The sequence below is a fragment of the Struthio camelus genome, chromosome 5 (genome assembly GCF_040807025.1).
Source record: "Struthio camelus isolate bStrCam1 chromosome 5, bStrCam1.hap1, whole genome shotgun sequence".
Classification (NCBI taxonomy): Eukaryota; Metazoa; Chordata; class Aves; order Struthioniformes; family Struthionidae; genus Struthio; species Struthio camelus.
Window position 1 is genome coordinate 3,001,373 of NC_090946.1, and position 18,853 is coordinate 3,020,225.

General features: G+C 46.1%; 1 protein-coding gene across 6 annotated transcripts; it reads right to left on the reverse strand.

The window, feature by feature from the left end:
* Window positions 1-10,730: 10,730 nt before the first annotated feature.
* On the reverse strand, window positions 10,731-18,277 carry LOC104140373 (proto-oncogene Mas-like). 6 transcript variants are annotated; one of them, XM_068944124.1, is made up of 4 exons: window positions 17,980-18,277; window positions 17,575-17,675; window positions 14,244-14,604; window positions 10,731-13,733 (listed from the first exon to the last, which is right to left on the reverse strand). In XM_068944124.1, the coding sequence occupies exon 4, from the start codon at window positions 13,669-13,671 to the stop codon at window positions 12,697-12,699; it is 975 nt and encodes a 324-aa protein (XP_068800225.1). In that variant the 5' UTR covers window positions 13,672-13,733; window positions 14,244-14,604; window positions 17,575-17,675; window positions 17,980-18,277; the 3' UTR covers window positions 10,731-12,696. The 6 variants fall into 6 exon arrangements, with proteins under 6 accessions (XP_068800225.1, XP_068800224.1, XP_009667394.1 ...); XM_068944123.1 differs by having other exon boundaries at window positions 14,244-14,490; window positions 17,980-18,276; XM_009669099.2 differs by having other exon boundaries at window positions 14,244-14,505; window positions 17,980-18,276.
* Window positions 18,278-18,853: the final 576 nt, after the last annotated feature.

The window sequence follows — 18,853 nt, forward strand, 5'->3', positions numbered from 1 at the left end:
TCTTTGTCTTCTCTTCCCCAGCTGGGGATGTCCCACTTGCTCTGCAGAGCAGCTCCTGCCAGGGAAGGTGTTGCTCTCCTTTGCCTGCCCTTGTTTCCCTTCTTGGAGACCTTCTGGCTTATTCCATGGTGTTGCTGTGCTGGGTGGGGTGGGGAGGAGGGAAGGCACAAGTGGTGGCTGTGCCTGTGGCACAAGTGGTGTCTGTGCAGCCCTTCAAGATCTGTGTTCTTCCCCTGGAAATACCTCGCTATTCATGAATGGTTTCATCTTGTGTTTATCCTGTTCTTAGGCGGTGATAATGAGGTCCTCAGGATGTGGCACTCCTGTTAGTATGTTCTTTTCTGCTGTGCTCAACCTTGGGAGTTATTTTCTGGTGTTGACACTTCTGGGGCTGTCAATAGACCCTGTTACCTGGACATCCACTCTTTCCCTGAGCTATGTTGTAGGTGTACCTCTCTCCAGCCCTGTCTCTGGCCCTATTTCCCAGATGGCACTTGTGTTCACTTGACTCCTGCTCAAGCTTTGGGTCCTAACACACCGATCATGCTGAGGCCTGATGCATGCTGTGAGCAGTGCCATTAGGCTAAAGCAAGAGCAACACGTATGCCAGATACTCAAGGACAAAAAAGAATGAAGTCCACTATCCTTGCAGTTTTAGAAGGAAGGAACTGCTTGTTAAAACCTGATAAGACCAAAACTCTTTGCAATTAAGTGAATCCTTGCCCAGCGACTGAAACGACCAATAGGGATGGTATAGACCAAACTTTCCAAGCTGGAAGGTACAAACACTTCAGCTTACCCAAACAGCCTTTGAAGCAGACTCACCAACAGCTGGATGGCTGAGGCTCTCGTGCTTCCCCATGCAATTCAGAGGACACCCACATCATGACAGTAGAGGAAGGATGAGCACTCTCACCGTCAGACTAGTAACTATTTTGTTCATAAGTGCATGATATTAACAAATTATCAAGTTAATTAATCAACGAACTAGCGAATTAAGTAACTAGAGAATTAACAATTTATACTAGTCTACAGAGAAGGAATTAACCCCTTGTTTGCTTGTTTGCTTATTGTTTTTTTTTTATTTAATGAGCTTGTTAAAAATAAAGTTTGTTTCACACAGTATGCTCTCCTGTAAATTTGAGAAATCACAATGAACCGTGACAACTTGGACCCATATTGTTGTGTTGTTTCCATTCTTGTCTCTGGCCGAATCTCCTGCTGCTCCTAACTGGGCCTCCTGGATGGACCCTGGACCTGGTTCATCCCCTTGCCTTGTGTGGGACTGTGAATGGACCCTGTTACCAGCTCCCTGCTCTGCTCAGCTGGATCAGACCCTGTGGGATTGTGCCCCATCAGTGAGGTCATTTTCTGCCCTGGGTTCACCTTCAGCTCCCAGCTTGTAGCCCCCTCATGAAGCAGCCCTGCTCTCACTGATCCCTAATATTATTGTCTCAGAAACAACACCATAGGGGTAAGGAGATTTAAGAAGGGCTCCAGGAGCAGGGTTAATTGAACTGGCAAAAACCCTAGACAACAAGCTTTGGAAGCATGTGCTAGCACGAAGTCTGCCCGAGATAGGAGAAGAGCAGTAAGGGCCCTCACTCACTCTCACTTCTAATACAAACCCTAGGGAAGACACCACACCTGTGCTGAGAGCAGGTTCACACAGCACATGTCTGCATGGTGAGGTGCAGTCCTGCACGGCAGAGGGGGGATGTCTGAATCCCGTGGGTTGCAGCTCAGCTCCTCCCATTGCATCAGGGAGTGGGTGAGGGATAGGTGAGAGAGCAGAGCCCCACCATGCTGATGGCAGAGGGGCCCCGAGACACTAGTTTGACATACATAAACATTGATGCTCAGGGTGTCCCACACATTAGGCTCCTGGGAAGAAAGCAGAGGGACCCTAATGCCCTCCCCACGTGAATGACACCCATAACTGGCTGCTGCTCCAGTGCTGGTCTGCAAATACACATAACCCCCTCCTGCCTAGCAGAACCTTCCCATTCTTCCAGCTCTGCAAAGCACTCCGCCTGCACCCTTGTCTCCCGCCAAACAGGTGCCTTCAGAGCACAGGGTTGGAGCTGCCTTGTAGAGGGGACAGAGGCAGAAACTGCCCTCTGTGTGGGATATGCTTAGACAGCTGGCAGACATGGCCTCGGCTGGGGCATCAACCAAGCTGCTGGCTGCATTTCCTGGGAAAAGACTGTCTCCATTTCCTATTCAGTGTTTTCCTTCATCGTGAGATTCACCAGTGTTCACCAAAGACTTCCCACCTCCCCTTCTCAAGAACCATTGCCCTGAAAGTATCTAAAGCCCCAAAAATACCCAATGGTAAAGGGGAACTGTGATGTTCTAAGAGGCACAAGAAAAGAAGAAAAGCTATAGGTAAAAAAGGATGCTGGCTTCAGTGCATATGCACAAAATGGCACATTTGTAAGGGAATATTCTCCTACGTCTGCCATGGGGTAGACTTGCAGCATGATCTTCTGACAAGCATTATAGCAAGAATGGCACTAAGCTTGAACACCAACTGTGTGGCATTTCTCTAAGGACCTAGCCATGGCATTTCACTGTGCACAGGGTTCTTATTTCCATGATACTTCCCAGACACACCTGCTGACTGTGCATGGAAAGTCCTAGCTGCAAATACAGACATGCATATTTATACCATTACAAAATTAGAAGTAGTTCATTAAAGAGTTTTCTTTGTCTGAAGAAATATACTGAATCTATTTTAGAAGCAACAACCTAAAATTGTTGTTTGACTTAGAAGAAACTACTGCCATAACTTTGGTTGTCTGATTTCTTTACAGTAACATCTTTAACACCCTTTTTCTTTTTTCATGTTTCATATAGTCTGTGCCCATACTTTAGGAGTAAAACACCATGGGAATTATGAGACTAACGCAGCAATAATTTCAGTGCATCATGAAGCTCTTCCATGGAAATCTCACTTCAAGGAAAGAGCTAAGCACCTCCACATGGCAACTTTGCTCGACTTCAGGCCCCATCAGAGGTGGGGTGGTCACCAAGACACTGAAGCCCCTGCCATGCAGGTCAACACTTACAAGTGGACCGAGAGAGAGGGAGGTAAACCCAAACTGGCATTTCTGTGGTGGTCTCCCATCTACCTGTGAGACCTGTGTGAGCTGTCAGCAGGTGCAAAGCTCTGGCCAGTCATTACGAAAAGGGTGCTGCCGGGTGCGGCCGTCTTTTTCTCTCTCCTTCTCCCTCATTCTCCCTTCCTCCTTCCCCCCCACTCTCATATACACATACATGAGCAAAGACTGAGCAGGAATTGGCAGTACCAACAGCTCCAACATTGTGCTGCTTTGGTCATTCCAGCTCTGCCAAGGACAACCTCGTCCTAGCGAGTGTGATGAGAACCCCACTGCAATGCTATATTTGAAGGATGAACGTATCACGCTAACACAAAACATGTGGTCAGAAAGAAAGAAAGGCAGTAGCCAAGGACAAAATGAATGGTTCAGGGAAGAGGGCAGGGCCCACTAGCAGCCAGATGTCTTGTCAGTCTCACAATAGACAATACGGATGAATTTTGGCCAACTACTTGCAAATATCCGTATGTCAGCAAAAGGGACTTTATAGTGAAGCAGAGAAATGAGAGCCCTTAAGGCATAATTCTTCTGGTCCTAGAAGTAACCATCTAGAGTAATCTGTATCCCTTTCCACTGACTATTAAGGAAACCCAGAGTGTGCAGCTCTGATGGAAATATCTTCCCTGCAGACACCCACAGAGGAATTCAGCCCCAGCTTCACACTGGGTGGGATGCAGATGCCATTTCAGATGACTCTGGGCATCTAAGCCATCCTCATAGGGCAGTGACTCAAGCACAGGATTCCTGTGAGGCCTCCTTGCTTCTGGCAAGGCAGCTGGAAGCCAAACAGGATACCCTCGCAAAGGAAGTCTAAAGGGGAAGTTCAGCCCACATTGAAATCCCAGTATTTGCCCAGGTGAAGCATGCTCCTTGCTCCAGGGGCTGTACTGTCTCCACTATCCAGAAACAGAGGTCCAGAAGTCCTGGAGCTGTAACTGGCTGCATTGAAAGATAAACCATGTCAGCACTGGGCCGGTGGTGATTTTGCAAATATCCGCGTGGCTGGTGCCTCTAGATGGCAGGAGAGGGGCACAGATCACAAGGAGCGTCCTTGTTTCCTTGTTCTTCAGTTTAAGCAGTTTATCAGCAGAGCTTATCCTGCCTTCCCAGCAAATGAAACAAAAAACAAACAGCAACATAAAACTGGGCCGCAGAGTTTGAGAGGAAATGACAGTATGATCTTATAGTTTAACTGGGAATTTGTCGTACTCTTTAGTTCAAGGTTAAATCATTCTGAGGAAAGTATGGATTCAATAGTGCAAGGGGGTTATGAGTCACATGCCCGCTCTCATGTTAGTGCCAAAAATTTCGCACAAGGTGTTGGTTTCAGGCTGTGCTCCAAGAGAACATGGCTTGTTGCAACTGACTAATGTTGGCTGGTTGTCTGATTCATATGTTTGTTTGCAGCTTGTTACGTGTGTTGTGATATGATCCTTTAAAAGGCTGCAGCTGGGCAGGAGTAAAGCTGCTTGTCTTACCTCAGTTGCTGCTGGAACGAGCTGTGAGGAGGGGAGACCCCTGGGATCTAAGGAAGACCCTGTGAGCTTTTGCTGCAAGTCAGGAGTCTACCGAGAGGTGCCCAAGTGGAGACCAAAATGAGAGGAAAGGATCTGGCTTCCTACGGCATAGGCGGCAGAGGGAGAATTAAATCTCTTTTACACCACTTCTATCTCACCCTGGGATTCCTCTCATTTAACAAGTTCACTGTTTGAACTTATGTCCTAGTAAACTTGTCTTTTGAGGCTCGGAGTGCCTTGTGAAGAATGAGCGGGGAAATGCACGATGCCCCCAGGATCCCCTCTAGCAAAGGGACTAGCGTAACCAGGCAACAAGCAAGTCACCGACTTCATCATCCTTTTAAGAGGTAAGGTCTGAGGGGCTGTGTGCTGCCTGGAAACCATCTCTGTGTCTGACATGCTACCCACAATCTTCTCCCATGGGGGTCTTCTTTTGGGCCTGATCAGCATTGCTTCTCCAGATTGTATCTCAGGCTGTGCATCTCTTCCTTCCAGGTCTTTCCTCCTTCTTTCTTTCCCCCACATCTCAGGGAAGTTCAATAAAGCCACTGTCTGGGGTTGAGTTTCTGTGACCCATGCACAGGATCGACATTGCTGACATCTCCCTTGCTGGCTGTGGTCTCAGTTCAGGGACATGGCTTATCTGTCTGGGCAGTTCTCCAAACCTGGTTGAAAATGGTCCTCGGGCTGTTCTTCCAGGCCTGGAGTTGCTTTACCACAGTGAAAATACAATGAAGACATCATTCATCATTCATGCCAGGGCATAGTTCGCTCTTCTACCTCTCCCCTTCCCCCATGACTCTGAATAAATATCTGTGTCTGATAATGCATACAGTTTTTTGCCCTGTTCATGTAAGGCAAAGTGGGTCTGGCAGATGTAGATTATTACTGGAGCAGAAAGCAAGCTGACAGTAACCAGTGGGAAAAAAGCAAACTTGTAGCTTTGTGCCACATGTGTCTGCTAATGGAGAACAGAACAAATACAAAATTGTTAAGAAATAATGAGAAAGATTTGAATGTTGCTAAACAGGTTTAGTTTATAAGGCAAAAGAGCTGCTTCAAAGTTAAGAGTAGGTTGGGCTTTTTCAGCATCATTTTTTGGGGTACAGTTTTTTAACTCATGACTTTTACTCCGGAAGCTCAAAAGCAGAGCCCTCATGTTTCCAGATGTTGTCAGACAGTCACATATGGAGACTAGGCATTGTATCCTGGACATTGCTACCTTTTTGCTGGGACCTCTCAGAGTCTGCACAACCAGTATGAATCACTGAGACAGGGCAGGGAACCTGATCCAGCTCAGCTCCTATAACCACTTGGCTTGCGACCCAGGATGGAAAAGAGACAAAAGAAGACAAGCAAATGTAGTTTGCGTCCTTCACCAACTGGGAAACCAGTTTCCAGTGGCTGCTGTCTTTCTTCACTCTTTGTTCCCAACTACTTCTACCATTTCTCCTCCATATTTTGCCTCCTCCCCCATCTTGCTCTCGCAGGTTGTCTTCTGGCTAATGCTCCTTCTGTAGGAGTATCTTAAAGGAATTTCTTCACCCATTACTCTTTTCTTTTGTCAGTCCCTGTTACAGAGACTCTCTCTCTCCTGTAATTGAAATGGGTGTCCTTACACAGTGAATCCATTTGGAAGATTCCAGGAACCATTCTTCTGGAGAAGAGAAGACTGAGAGGCTGTCTATCTGATCAATGTATACAAGTGTCTGGAGGGAGGGTGTCAAGAGGATGGGGCCAGTCCCTTCTCCGCAGTGCCCAGCAACAAGACAAGAGGCAACAGGCACAAATGGAAACACAAGAAGTTCCATGAGGAAAACTTCTTTCTTGTGAGGGTGACAGAGCACTGGAACAGGTAACCCAGAGAGGTTGTGGAGTCTCCTTCGCTGGAGATATTCAAAACCCGTCTGGATGTGATTCTGGGAAATATGCTGTAAAGGACCCTGCTTGAGCAGGGGGGTTGGACTAGACAGTCTCCAGAGGTCCCTTCCAACCTCGGCCATTCTGTGATTCCGTGATTTTATAAGTAACTATTTTCAAATTCACATGAGGTTTGAGATCTGGGAAAGGAATTCAAAATATACCACATTTACAAACAGTCTGACAAGAGGGGATGCTGCCATCCTCAGTTGGCTTTCAAAGGCCAAATAACTCCAGACCTGAAATCTTGCTTTGCGTCCTGGAGCAGGCAAAGCTACATACACTGTTATTGACCTGAAAAGTAAGACAAAAGTGTTTTAATCGACTGTTTCATGGAAGCGTGCCACAGTTAAATATCGACCTCATCAGCTCCAAGTGGAACTCATGTGACCAAAAGCACACATGTACAGTGAGACTATCTCCGTCTGCGCTAGCCAGCCCGGAGAGGAGGAGGCCTCAATAACTGACAATATCCATGCATGTGTGTGGATGAAGAGGAGGTGGGGAATGAAAAGAACTTGGGAAAGGCAGTTGGTTAGGCTGTTAGCAAGCCTGGCCTCTGTATGTGTAATGAATCCTGAATGGCATCTCCAGGAAACCAATGACATTTTACAAATTGCAAACTTCATACAAGCATCATATTATAAATGCTTTTTGTGCTGTTAACTAGGGGGACAAGGGAGAGTTGCAGGAAAATCAAGAGTGGATTTTAGAACATGTTTCATTTTTCAAAACATCCACGAAAGGTGAGTCCACAGGCACAAAATTATGCCATAGGAAACTTCACATAGCCAACATAAAGCCTCCTTTGCCTTACTTCAGTCAAGGCTAAGATACCCTGTCACCTTAACTTGGAAGGCGAGATGGGGGCAACTGTGTCTCCAGAAAAGGCACTGATTTTTCAAAGGAAATATTTCAAGGTGACAAGTGAAATAACACGGTATAACTCAGGACATTTAATGCCAAAGACCATGCCGGAGAGAATCACACTGGACAAATGTCAGGTGCTGAGGCTGAGAAGGGAATCTGCTCCAACACAGCTCACCAAACATTCCCCAGCTTCAGCATCAAGAGGACCTTATTCACTGGCCATCACAGTCTTCACCTTCCTCCTCGGCCCAGCTATTGTAGTGACTAAACATTTACTCCAAAATTCTGAGTGCATTGCTCTTTTTTTTCTAATTACCTGCCTACGGTTTTATAGATGGGACTGTGCTTACATTCAGCAGCAGCTTGGGTGTCATAGTGTCATAGGACTGTATAGGCTGGCAGGGACCTCTGGTGGTCTCTGGTCCAACCACCTGCTCCAAGTAGGTCCAGTTAAAGCAGTTTGCTCGAGGCTTTGTTCAGTTGAGGTTTGAACCTCTCCAAAAATGGAGACACCAAAACCTCTCTGGTCCCTATTTCTCTCATGATGAAAAAAATGTTTGTTATTGTCTAATGAGAGGCTTGTGCCCATTGCCTCTTATCCTATCATCTCCACGAAGAGTCTAGCTATCTTCTCTACACACGCGCATGAGGTAGTTGAAGACAGCAATATGGTCTCTTCTTCATGTTCTCCTCTCCAGACTGAACAAACCCAGCTCTCTCAGCCTTTTCTATACATCATGTACTCCAGCCCTGTGACCATCTTGGACTCATTCCAATATGATCATGTCTCTCTTGTACTAGGAACCTCAAACTGGACACTACCGCAGACTTTGTCTCACAGGCTCTGAAGAGAGGGGAATAATCATTTCCCTTAACTTTATGACTACACTTTTGCTAATACAACCTAGGATGTTGTTGACCTTGACTGCTGTAAGGGCCTTCTGCTGTCTTCTATTCAGCTTGCTGTTTACCGGGACCCTCAAGGTTCTCCTCAGCAGAACTGGCCCCAGCCTATCCTGTTGTTTGGAATTATTCCTCTCCAGGGACAGGACTTTGCATTTGCCTTCTTTGAACCTCCCAGCACAGTCATCAGCATTAAGAAGTGTCTGTCTGCCTTTCTTCCAGCCTGCCTTCCCTATGACATGCTTCTCACATTGGCCTCAATAAACACTAGCATCCCCTATAATTTACTTCCTAGGTGGCAGTTGCAGGGAGGGCAGGTTTGAGGGGTCTGTCAGCATTCATCTCCACAGGGTCTTTTGAGCTTAAGGAATGTTCCAGGGAGGAAAGAGAGAACCCCAAATGGATATTACAGAGACGGACGCTCATTTTAAGCATCCATCCTGAGAAGGGTTGCCTGAGGCTGGCAGTGCCCTGAGAGCATGTTATCACAGATATTAGACCTATAAAGGGCACAAAGCTCAGTCTCTAGCTTTTTCACTAAAGAAAGATCATTTGCTAGAGAGAACTGCTTTAACTGGACCTACTTGGAGCAGGTGGTCCTACTCTGGAGGCACCTGTCTTTCCCTTGGACAAGATAGGGTTTCTACAGAATTAGCTGTGGTGGATAATTAAAATTTACAATTTGGGAAAATGATTCATTTTTGAAAGAGTCAGGTTAGCCTGGCCCTGTTTGTTCACCAGTGACAACTTTTGCAGTCAAGCCCAGTTGCTGTTGATTCAACAAACCTTTGGGTCAGACAGAAGAGTTACCAGGTTGGACTCTAAAAAGGAAATCAAAATTTGATCTACAAATAGAAACAAAATGCACTGTGGACTGGCTCCCAGGGTCCTGACTGTTGCTTTGAGTTGTAAATCATCCGAAATCTGGCACTTCTCTCTAGAGGAGGATGGAAAGGATGTAATAATGTGGAACATTCCCAAGCTTGGTGGAGTGGGTTTGTCTAGACAAGCAAAACATTTCTGGAAAAATCTGACTCACTGTCCTGTTTCATGGAGAACATCGCATTTTTGAATACAAATGAAGGATTCAGCAGTGTCAGTTTTCCAAAGTGTTCTTTCTGGGGGTTGCTCCCCTCTGGCTCGCAGACAGCGTGAAAGATGTTTAAAGTCATTGTGCTTTAGAAGAGGGCATAACATAAAGCCAATGGATTTTGCAGTGGTTGGCACATACTCTCATGGCTGATTTCCAGAGCCTGTCATCCCCCACCTGAGGTCTAGGGAACATGGGGGAGAGGGTGGAGGAGATTACGAAGAAATGGAGAAATATGAACAAGCAAGCCACAGCCTGGAGATAACCCTGTGTCAATCCGGATAAAAAGAGAAATTTTAGTAAGGAGAACATAGCAGAAGTGGGGCAGGATTCATCTCCAGTACTTTTAGCAATCTAAAATTAGGTATTTTATCTGTGCCAGTCACCTGGGTGCTCTTTAAACCCAGTGGAGAGAGATGAATGCCCCAGGGTGACTCATCCCATCTCCACACAGGTGTCTAGGTAGACAGAAAGAGTCACCTTCTGAAACTATTCCTCTCTCTCCACTAGTGCATGGGTAGCTGAGATATCCCATACAGATTTAGAGAGCTACTTTTGGGCAGCTGCAGCTGGGCAGGTGGTTCCCATCCTACATGAATCAAGGCACCTGGCTCAGTCTCCACCTCCGACCAGACACCCTATATAGCCACAGCCTGTCAGTATTTTTCTAACAAGCATTCTGGCTTAAATTTTACAAGGATACAAAAAAGGAGCAAAAGAGTTACTGGTAAAAGTACAAAACCTAATCTCTTTGCAACAACAAAACACTGTCTCAGGATGTTCTGCACCTTCTTCCATTCATTATGACTCATCAAAAGCCTGAAACTTCCCTTTAAAAAAAACCACTCTTCTACCCCTAGTTGAGGAGGGAAAGAAATTCTGCAGCTGGGCTTGGTTACTGTGCCTCTCTGAGGCAGTGTATCCTAAGGGGGATGCAAAAGGATCATCACTACAGTATCCTTCTTCGTGTCTTTCCTGCTTTCTGGGAACCACCTTGCCTTCAGAGTCACCCAGACCACTTACACCCCCTTCACTGCTTCCATTCTCTGAAAACAAAACCAAGTTACCAGATTTCTCTTTGGCTTCTTTGACTGCTTAGCACATGCCCTGGAAACCTGCCTTACCCAGGTTAAGGAGAATATTATACTACAGCATGGCTTATCTTCAGAATGCAAACAAGAAATTCAAATCCAGCCTTTCAAATTCTTCTACAGGCTCCTGCAACCTTTCTGGCTTGCAAACAGTATGGAGTACATTTACTCCCCCACCCGCATTCAGGTTACAGTGAACATCAAGGCTGACAAAATCTATAATGGCTTATATATTTTTATTGGCAATTTTCTGAGTTATCGCATCCTGACAATAGCTTATGACTGGAAACAACAGGGAGAAAAGGTGCCTCTGCAGGAGCTGATGGAGAGACATGGTAATGGTGGAAATGAATTTAGAGATACCTGTGTACCTAGACCCATAAGGAAGACAAAGTAAACCAGGAGATATCTGTCTTTAGCCACTCACAATTAGGTCTCTGATCGAAGCTAATTATTCAGACAACCTCTGCAGCTGAGAGAGAGAGAGCAATTGATACCTGTGGAGGGCAATTCATGCTGTCCTAAATCAGACTCCAAAGTAGCTGAGACAAAGCAGTCACAAAAGGTGCCCATCTTCCTGTGCATCAAGGAAGTCTTCATGGCTGTGTGGAAAATGCTGGCCTTTTAGACAGCTAAATGAAGTGAGATGAATCCCACCAGTCATCTGTGAATTTCCTTACCAAATCCTGGGCCAAAAATGCCCGAGTCCATCTCTTTCCAGAACACAGACATTGTCTCCTCAATAGGCAAGGAGTTTTCCTGTTTTCTGAGCTTATTGTTTTTATTAGGGAGTTTAATGGGTTTAGTTAACATGGCTGTATATCTGTACAGCAGCAAGTGATCGATTTTCATTTTCGCCTGTGTGGTGACTTGCTGCTTTGGGCTGGGCTAGGAGAAAAGCCAAAGGGCTGTTAAACTTCCATCACCACCTGAAGTGTCAAAGGCCACAGTGTCACTAGTTCCTGGGGTTGCTAGTTAATCATTTCAACCTGACTTCAGTCTGCTCACCTGACAGATTTTCTGCCTCTATCCTTCCTTACCAGCTACATTTTCCCAACCTTTCCGTTGTGGTCATATTCAAGTTAGTGCAGCTTTGTGGCAAGTCACACCAGGAAACAAATTTGGCTCAAAAGCAATGGTTAGTTCATGGGCAAATCAGAGCCAGCATACCACCCAGCTCTGTAATAGCTGGGGCTAACACACAGAGCGAGGAGGAACACAATCAGGGACTGAGGAACACAGAAAGCACATTACTCCTTTTACCTGGAGAGTGCCTGTGTCAGGCTACAGGGATTCATGGCATCAGATAGGTCTTCTCTGTAAAAAGTCCGTTATTTTCCTTCGTTCTCCCTGTACCCTCTTTTACATTGAAAATCTAGTCTTTACAGAGTTTTAGGGCAGAGCGGTGCTTTTGGGGTTGTTTTGTTTTAACCATACTCCTCTTAGGTTTTTTTGGATGAGGAACAGACACACTAGAACTGGCTACAAGACCTCAGGTCATGGTTGCGAAATGGCGTTTGCTCAGGCTAACCATCCAGACAGCCCAGAGAAAAGTGGTGGAGACCACAACAGGCAGACAGTTCCAGTCAAAAATCTTTCATACAGACAGCATACATAATGGGCAGATGAAATTCAATTTACAGTGTTGTTACCAGAAGCAATGCGCTTTGGGGAAAGCCATCCAGAGATGATTGCAAACACATGCCTGCTTGCCTGTTAACAAAGCTGAATGTGAGGTCTACACATATTCTTTGCACGTGTCCACACCCGCTGGAGATGCACACACAAAGCTTTGCCCAGGAATTATTCTGCATTGCTGTGCCAAAATCTCTTATTCACCAGTTAAGCAAACTCATCAAAACACACCAGAAGGAGCTGTGAGCCTCCATGGATCTGTTTTAACAGAGCATGGGTTAGAGCAAGATCACTTTTGAAACAGGGAAAACTCAGACCTGTTGGATAGGACAGATTGAAAGCAAAGGTTTCAGTGGCTATTTCACCATCCTGTTCAGTGTTCATCAAGGCAGGAGTCTCCATGCCACTCAGCAAGTTTTGTTGCGTTGCAGCTAACTCCATAGAGTTGCATCCAGATCTGTACCAAAGTCATCTTCCTTGTCTTGCGCTGTTTCATGGGATACCTCCGTCCCTAGAGTATCTCCTCTCAGGATGGATGCTGCAGAGATTTAAACAGTTGTCTCCACTGTGTTTTCTCTAGGAGTTTCACCTCTATTTTGGGGCCCTGCTACATCCTCTAAAGCTCTCTGGAAAGCAATTCTAACAGAGGCTGTGAACTTCCTCTTTGTACAGCTCCCAGCCAGGAAGTAAATAACAGGGTTGATACTGCTGTTCACACAGGCAAAAGAGAGGGAGGTGTCAAAGACAAAAACAGAAAAATCAAACAGTCTTAGCAAGATCCAGTAACCAAAGTCAACAGTGAGGAAGGGGAAGAAAAAAACAAGGAGTAGAATGACAATATGGAGCTTACCTGGAGAATATTGCTGTGAACAACAACAGACCTGGGCAAATAGGATTAGACCAGAAAGAATCAAGAGAAGCACAGATAAGAGGTAGCTCAGGACAAAGACGATGAGCACTGTAGGAGAGAAATACAGCATTACAATTAGTAGGAAGGAAAGGGCCAAGAGCAGGGCACACACAAAGACTGGCAAGTGCTGGGGGAAGTGGCAGTGCCAGCGGGCTGGAAGAAGAATGGAAAAAGACATCGCGGCACTGAGGGCTGTCAGGAGGTAAACACTGCTGGTGAAAGCAAAGAGGATCATGATGTTCAATAGAGTTGTTACATCCCGGGAGCCCAGTCTGTGACAAAAGCTCTCTGGGCCGTAAAATATCACAAGAGCAACAGCCACGAAGACGAGGAGGGCAAAGTCAGCGGCAGCCAGGCTCAGGATGTAGACAGCAAAGGGGTTCTTGTGGATGTGGGAGCCGAGGAGCCAGAGGACAGTCCCATTTCCCACCAGCCCGCACAGGCAGATGAGCAGCGTGGCAGGGACTTCATTCAAATGAGTGACTTCACAGTCAGCCCAGTGGTAGTCATTGTCCTTATACGAGTCGCTCTTCATCAGCAGCCCCTCGAGCCAAGTCCTGTTATATGCCATTGCACTGTATTGGCTCCAGCAGGCAAGGCTAGCTCTTCCCATGGCAGGGAATGCTGTATTCGTTTTGAAACTTGCATTGCAACATCTTCTTCCCCCTCACACAGCTGGAGGGACAAGAAGATAAAGAAGCATGTTAATGACTGTGCTGCCCGCCACACTAGGCTTTTCAGATTGTTGCAGCCATGCCCCAGCTTCATAGAAAAGCCACATGGAGAAACACAAAGAGCAGCAAGGGACAGGAGGGATGGAGAAGACATGACCTGGGGAAGGCAGGTACACAGAGGTGGCTTTGGACCTTCCTGGCTTTGGACAGGAAAGATCTGGAGGAGCGCGATAATAAGAAGAAAGGACTGTCTTTAGAGATGTCAAAGAGCAAGTGGTTTGGGAAGTAGAACCCCTACGGATTCTTAGGTGGCTAATATCACAGTTAATATTATTAAACTGCTGGATTTCCCTCAGTGAAACATTCATTTCAGTATTCCCCTCCCACCGTTTTCCACAACATTTATAAGACCTAATTTCCTAGAGGTCACTATTCCAGATTTGCTGATAGAGGAACCAAATACAGGAGGGCACAAATTAGATTGGAAAAACACCACCCAGAAAAGTCTGACCTTCTTTTCTCTCACATCCTGGGGATCTTCAGTGGAGCAGACTTGCTTTAGCATTGCCTTGTGCTCACCAGCCACCATGAACAGATCTTCCCATGATGATTTTTGGAATTATCACTTGTAAGATGGGCACAGAGAACAGAAGACTGCCTCAGTGAGCTCACGCAGCATCCAACATGGGATCTCTCTGAGGTCCTTCCACAAACAGCTTTTCTCAGTGTTAGCCAAGCAGGTTAGGTTGTCGGCGATCCTTGCAAATAGAGAACTATTTCATAGACTATGAGAGTATCAGGGTTTCATCATAAAATCTATTCTTGATCTTGTACAGGAAGTTACTTACAAAAGAGAGTCTCAGAAGCTAGACCTATAGGAAAAGCAGAGAGTCTCTGTGTCTCATGTTCCTCTTTCATTTCGTTTTAAAGCAATCCCAAACTCCAGATTTTCAGATCTTCCTATGGCTGTTTTTTCTCCTATCTTTCCAGGGAGCATGTCTTTAGAATCCTAAACTACAAGCCTGTCATCCCTGTAAAATTTATATTTCTGATTCAGTTCTAGGTTTGTCACTTATATACCCCCCATCACCGTGATACCTTATCTTCAAATGCACAGTTCCCAACAGTGTGATACTATGTGCAACAAAGAGGTAACTAAATAACAAGATCTGTGCACGGACCAGAGCAGAGGCAGACAGTACAGAGATGACCTAGAATTTCAGGAAAAACTTTCATTTCCTCAAGGGACATGAATTAATGCAGCTCACCTGACTTTAGACATCTAACAGTTAGGGGGTCTCATCTGAGGTGTCTTCTACACTCCCTTTGTAGTCAGCAATGAAAAAACAACACCTGCAAGTTGTGAGTCATGCTATCTTAGGAAAAGTTGTCTCAACTGGTGGAATGAATTGATTTTCAACGGTACTTCTCTTTTCCCTTGGCAGTAGAGGAAACCTACAATGGTTTCCTAGGACAGGGCCACGTGATTTTTAGAGGGCTGAAGATAGGTGAGAGGAGTCTTACCTAGACTGGCTGCAGTGAAAGTGAAACGCAAACTAATCCTGACGTGCCTGGGAGCAAAGGATGTTCCTGGTGGAAAATGGGGTGTTTGGAGACTCCTGGGCTGAGCCAACATCCTTTCTCCCTAGCTAATAGTGCTTTTGTCTCCCTAACTACAGAATCTCCCATCCCCTCCCCAAGCAGATTCTTTCAATTGCAAACAGGAGGTCCTGATAAGAAAAGCTTCAAGGTACACCAGCATAAATTTATGCAACATAATACTCACTCCTCTAGCTATCCGTGCAGTCTGTGAGGAAGCAGAATTATTCACAGTTTCCCAGCTTCTGCTTTCACAGGCAACATCCTGACCATGGCCACAAAAAACTTTGTTTTCAAACAGAAGACTTACTCAATTACTTATTTGCTCCCTGGGGTTCTTCAGCAGGTACACAGAAATGCACTTTACAATGGCCAACAGCACCCTAGATGTCTGTATGTCCGTCCTCTGCCCAACCTGGCACAGTACTAATCTCAGGAGGCACTTGTCTCTTTGCTTATCTTTGCTCTCCAGTTCAAAACCGCCTTGGAAGGTAAAGATTTGATTGCTGACTAACGCTGCCAGCAACATCAGCCAGGCTGGGAAGGATTTCCTCTGTAAGACTGTGGTGCAGGAGGGCACTAAACCAGAGGGAGCTGAAAAATGTCATTTCTGTCCCTCTCTATCATCTTCTCTGTTCTAGGGGCTTTTGAGGATTAAGGAAGTGTATGCTCATGACTTTAATATCAGGCCAAGAATACAGAATTGCAGAACACAGTAGAAGCAGGAACAGTTGGGCAACTCAGCTCGGGGAAGGAGACATGGTACAGACCTGGACCCAGGATTGTGGTCATGAAAGTCTGTTCATTCCTGTTAGCACTGGAGAACAGGCGAACAAATGACACATGACTTTCCAGCCCACATAATTTCAGCAGTACAAAGTAGTGGGCAGTGTCAGGAGACTCTCATAAATTTCTGACGATTGTAATTTTGAGAACAAGCAAGGGCAATCTATGGGGTTAGTGAGGGTAGAAATTGCAACCAACTTGAAATTACATAGAAGGCAATTTTATTAAAATAATTTAAATAGAATTTTGAGGTTTGATCCAGCCCCTTCAAAGTCTCATTGAGTCTGGCTGTGTCCCATGTGACACACTTTGTAATCCACCGCGGTTCCTGTTCACCCAGCCGCAGGGAGGACTCAGCTCCCATAGATGCAGATGAGGGATGTGGTAACTGGGCTGCCCCTCTCCAAATGCCAGTCTGCAGCCTGGCTGGGTGGATGCTGTAGGGGTTTAAGTAGCAGTTCCCTCTGCAGGGGTCTCGCCCACCATTTGGGGATCTGTCTTATCTTCAAAGACCTTCTCAAGAGCAATTTTGACAGATCCCCTGAACCTGGACTTTCTGTAGCTCCCGACTAGGACATAAATAACTGGATTGATGCTGCTGTTGATGGATGCCAGCAACAGGGAGCTCTCCAAGACAAACTTAACATAGACAAAGAAGTTGAGGAAGATCTGAGCACTAAGTGGAATGGCAAAGAGAAGGAAGAAGAAAACAGCGAGGAAGATAACTGTGTACAGCCTTCCCGGGTGATGTTGCCATGAGCTATACCTAAGCTTGATGAGCAGGATCACATTAGAAAGAACCATAAAGGGAGTGAAAAGGCAAAAATTGAGAAAGCACAAGGTTGCGAGAACCATCCAGCAGTGTTTGGAGTGACCCAAATCACATACAAAGTACACAAGCCCAGAGAGCATGCAGGCGAGGGCCCAGAGCAGGCCACAAATGACTGCTGACAAGAGCTTTGGGCGGTGACATCGGCACCAAAAGGGCCAGAGGACACCCAGACACCTCTCCACACTGATGGCTGTGAGGAGATACAGGCTAGTGCTGTATGTGAGCAGAACCATGGAGTGAAATGGCAGGAGCACATGCAAAAGCTCTGGCTGAAAACAGCTGAGCATGGGGACATGGTATATTATGAGGAAAACAGATGTGCAGAGGAGAAAAAAGGTATCTGCAATGGCCAGGTTCAGGAAGTAGGCAGTGAAAGGGTTCCTCTTGATGCAGAAACCAAGGAGCCAGAGGATGGCCCCATTCCCAAACAGCCCACACAGGCAGATAAGCAGTGTAATGCTATCAATGATAATTTCAGGGATGTGGTCTGTAAAGCCTCTAGTCCCGTTGTGTCCATCCCCACAGACCAGGTTGCTCTTCACAGAAGATGGGGACACTGTAGTCAAATCAAGCACCATGTTACTGGAATGCAGGTCCATATTCTTCCTTGTCCTCTTGTACTCACCTGGGAAAAGGGAAGAGATGAAGGGAAAATTAGTGACACAGTCCCAGTACTGTGCTCCTCTGGTCGTTCAGTCTTTCCCCCAGCTTCATGGGCTAGAACATCTGCAACCCAAAGAACACAAGTATGAACTGAGTAGAGAAAGTATGACAAGGGTGGGTACAAAAAAAAAAAAAAAAAGAAGAAGAGAGAAATCAAGAGAAATAGGGAAAGGAGGAAAAAGCCTGGGCCTATGAAGAAATAAGACAGAGAGCTGAAAGAGAAGTATGGAAAAAGAAACAAAAGGCATGCAGGAGCCGTTTGCCCCTTAAGGACTGAAAAGGTTTGAGGAAAAGAGAAAGACAGAGAAAGGGAAAAACTGAGTGCCTTAGTGATAGGAAAGAACCCAAGCACTGGCCTCCCTCTCACCAGGTACGCAGAGGATCCAACGAGGGCAGATTCCTTGCGCAGTCTTGATAGTCCAGAGCTGCAAATTCCAGCCGTCTCTGTCAGACTTGCACATGAAATTTTAAAAGGCTGGCATGCCAAAACCCTCGCAGATATGATCTGACCACCAGGACCAAGGTAACTCCATGCTAAAGTTCCTCTGATGGTCCTTGTGCTGGGTCTGACACCCTGTCGCTTCCTCAGCTCTAACCTGAATGGGTGTAGGGACTACAGCCCCTGTGTTTCTCACAGGGGCGGGTGACGTCTGGGTATCTGGACATGTCAGGGCTTGGTCATCACTTCTGAGAGCAGCGGAAGCAGCTTGCCAAAGTATCACCCTCACAAGACAGACACTGCAGACAAATCTACTCATTGCTTCAAACACTTCCTGTTTCTTGTGTTGTTTGCAAACTGGCCGTCATGTTTAGCATGAAATTTTCATCTTCTTTTTTGGTCTTCTCTTCTGTGCGTGACTGCAGTGTCCCTGAGATGTGCTTTGGTTCCTGCCTGTGTGCATATCTACTCATCACTGTTAAATAAAAACCCACTGGACCTCATATCCCCTCGAGAACCCCAGGGAAATTAAATTAAACACAGCCTGCTGCTCACTGACTGTCATGCCCCACTTGCAAGAACTGAATAGCCAGGCTTAACAATCCAATGTTTTGTGAAGGTTGGGGAGGAAAACCGTATAACGTGCCGTACCCAGCAATCCACTTTTCAAAGTACAACACAAACTCTGTATGGTCTCCTTCTCTGATGTCCAGACAAGGTGGCTGCCGCAGCAGGTAGCTGGCTGCTTCCATACTCTGTCCCGTACGTCTCATCCATGCTTTGAGTTGCAGAGACACAGCAT